Source organism: Arachis ipaensis, chromosome B04, assembly GCF_000816755.2.
Source record: "Arachis ipaensis cultivar K30076 chromosome B04, Araip1.1, whole genome shotgun sequence".
Taxonomy (NCBI): Eukaryota; Viridiplantae; Streptophyta; class Magnoliopsida; order Fabales; family Fabaceae; genus Arachis; species Arachis ipaensis.
Genome location: NC_029788.2, coordinates 16,102,657 through 16,105,112, shown reverse-complemented (window position 1 = coordinate 16,105,112; position 2,456 = coordinate 16,102,657). Strand labels below are relative to the sequence as shown.

Genomic DNA, 2,456 nt, shown 5'->3' with positions numbered 1-2,456 from the left:
CAAATTCATTCAAAAATCATATTTCAAATCAATCCTCATCATCCTTCTTTTCGTTAATCAACAATCTCAATTCAAAACATAATTCTTTCTTTTCTAAATAAATCAATCTTAAAACATATAACGTTCAAAAACTATATCTTTTTAAATAATTACTTCGGCAAAACTTTCAATTTTATAAAATTTCGACAGCATCTCCTCTAAAACTCGGACACTGCCACCCTTTTCGGGTCCCACCCAAACATTTCTCAAACCTTTTCTCAACCATTTCTAAATTCCAAACATTTTCCAGAGTTGAATCAGCTCCAATATCAAATTATTCTCAAATCAGACCAATTCCAATAATAATACTCTTTTTAAAATCAAACCAGCTCAAGTATTAAATCATTTATAAAATCAGACCGACTCAAAATCAAACTGCTTTAACTCCAAACCAAGAAAAATCACTTTTCATAATAATTAAGTAAATAACTTTTCAAACCCATTTCTTATCAACAACCGTACTTCACTCAAGCAATCAAGCAACCAATAATTCAGTATAACAAACCATCACATTCACAAGACAAATATAATCACAAAAGTATATCTTTCTGTGTCAATATCTATTTATAACAACTCTGTAATATAAAATAGAATTTAAGAAAAACCCCTACCTCGTTCGCGATTCAACTACGCGACAAACTGCATTTCTATTCTTATCCCACAGCAACAGCATCAATACCGACCGTCCCCACAGCAGCCACAACCTCTAAACACAGCCTTAGCTCAATCCTAAAACGTTAATGTCGCGTAAAACTTAATAATCTATAATAGAAAAGTAACTAAAAGAGTTTGGAACAAGGAACAACTTACTGGGCTTACGAATAATCGAGAAAACGGAGCAACAGCAGCTCCGGTGACGACGTAGCACCTTGATGCTGTATGCAACAGCCATAAAACTCAGCTATCAAGACCCGTAACTCGATCCTATGACACCAAGACCTCAGATCCTCAAACAACTTAAAACAGAAATGCTAATTTAAAGGTTTCGGAATGCATCGCTTACCCAAAGAAGGACGAACGACTAAATTGAAATAACGGTAACTCCGATGGTGGTTCCGGTGATCACCCACGCCACACCCGATGACCAGAACGGCGGCAACAACGGTGCAGCAGTTCAGAATAACAAGCAGCTGCGGCTGACAACTGAAATAAACATGCAGTGACGATAAAAGTTCCCGGAACCCAAAAGAACATAAACCAAACTTTAAAACCCTTACCAACAGTTTGTTCCCCGGCGGCGGCAGTAGGGTTTCGAACGGTAGAAGTAGTGGTGGCTGGCGCGGGTCTCTCCTTTCTCTCCTCTGCTCCCGAGCTCGCTCTCTCTTTCTCTCTCTGGCTCTGCCATAAGTGACGGCAACCGACTCCAGGATGAGAATAATGACGACGCGGGTACAGCAGCGGTGGCGACGGGTTTCACGGTGATTGCGACGCTGGCGACACGAAAAGGTCTCCGACGCGGTGGTTGGACCTCAGCTCGGCCTCATATCTCGCTCTCTCTCCTCCCCGCACGGTCTCCTCGGCGCTGGCGCAAACGGCGACGCGACGCGACGGCGGTCCTGAGCGGCGCGGCGGCTCCCCTCGCGGCACTCTCCTTCTCTCTCAGATCTCCTCTCTCCTCTGTCAGCAGCGAGGGTACAGCACGACGGGTTTCACGGTGATTGCGACGCTGGCGACACGAAAAGGTCTCCGACGCGGTGGTTGGACCTCAGCTCGGCCTCATATCTCGCTCTCTCTCCTCCCCGCACGGTCTCCTCGGCGCTGGCGCAAACGGCAAACGGCGACGGCGGCTCCCTCGCGACACTCTCCTTCTCTCTCAGATCTCCTCTCTCCTCTGTTAGCAGCGGCGGCGACGGGGGCAGTGACACCCACCGCGCTGCCTTACTCTTCTCCCCCCTCTCCTTCCTTCCTCGGTCCCCCTTCCTTCTTCCCCCTTCTTTCTTCTTTTTCCTTCTTCTTTCCCCTCCAACGCCACTGCCCCCCCTCCGCGACCACCACCCACCGCCGCCGCCCCGTCACCACTGCCCAGCGCCACCCACACGCCCCCTTCCTTCCCCTATTACCCCCTACCTCCATTATCCCTACCTTTCCCTCCATTCCTCTGAACAGCAGCCACTGCCGCCGCGCCACCCTCTTCTACCGCACCGGATGCCATCGCCATCATTCCCAGCTACCTCTCTGCCCCACTCTCTTTCTTACGCCTACCAGGTTTCCGACGAACGCCACCCATCTATCCATTTGTTGTAAATTCCTATTTTTCTATTTATGTTCGTCATTAGGCTAGTTAGATATGCATGTTGTAGTGGATTTTAGGTTGTTAGGTAGCCTAGGATGTGGTTAGTGGATTTAGGTTTGTTTAATTGCGCTGTTCGTGTTTCTTGTTTCATTATTTTCGCAATTCTGCTGTTGCTGTGATGTTA

At 47.1% G+C, this 2,456-nt stretch overlaps 1 protein-coding gene across 9 annotated transcripts in view; it reads right to left on the bottom strand.

Annotated features, from left to right (window-relative positions):
- The window catches only part of LOC110270947, a 3,898-nt gene extending 2,220 nt beyond the window's left edge, over positions 1-1,678 (bottom strand). For 2 of the 9 annotated variants that reach the window (XR_002360762.1, XR_002360763.1), the window contains exons 1-4: positions 1,257-1,678; positions 1,043-1,182; positions 846-914; positions 651-768 (exon numbers count right to left, since the gene is read on the bottom strand). Coding sequence is in view for 4 of the 9 variants with exons in the window: in XM_021120885.1 (XP_020976544.1) it covers positions 802-914; positions 1,043-1,182; positions 1,257-1,384 (381 nt within the window). In the remaining 5 variants the exon portion in view is untranslated. The other 7 variants (XM_021120886.1, XR_002360766.1, XM_021120887.1 and 4 more) reach the window with 7 other exon arrangements.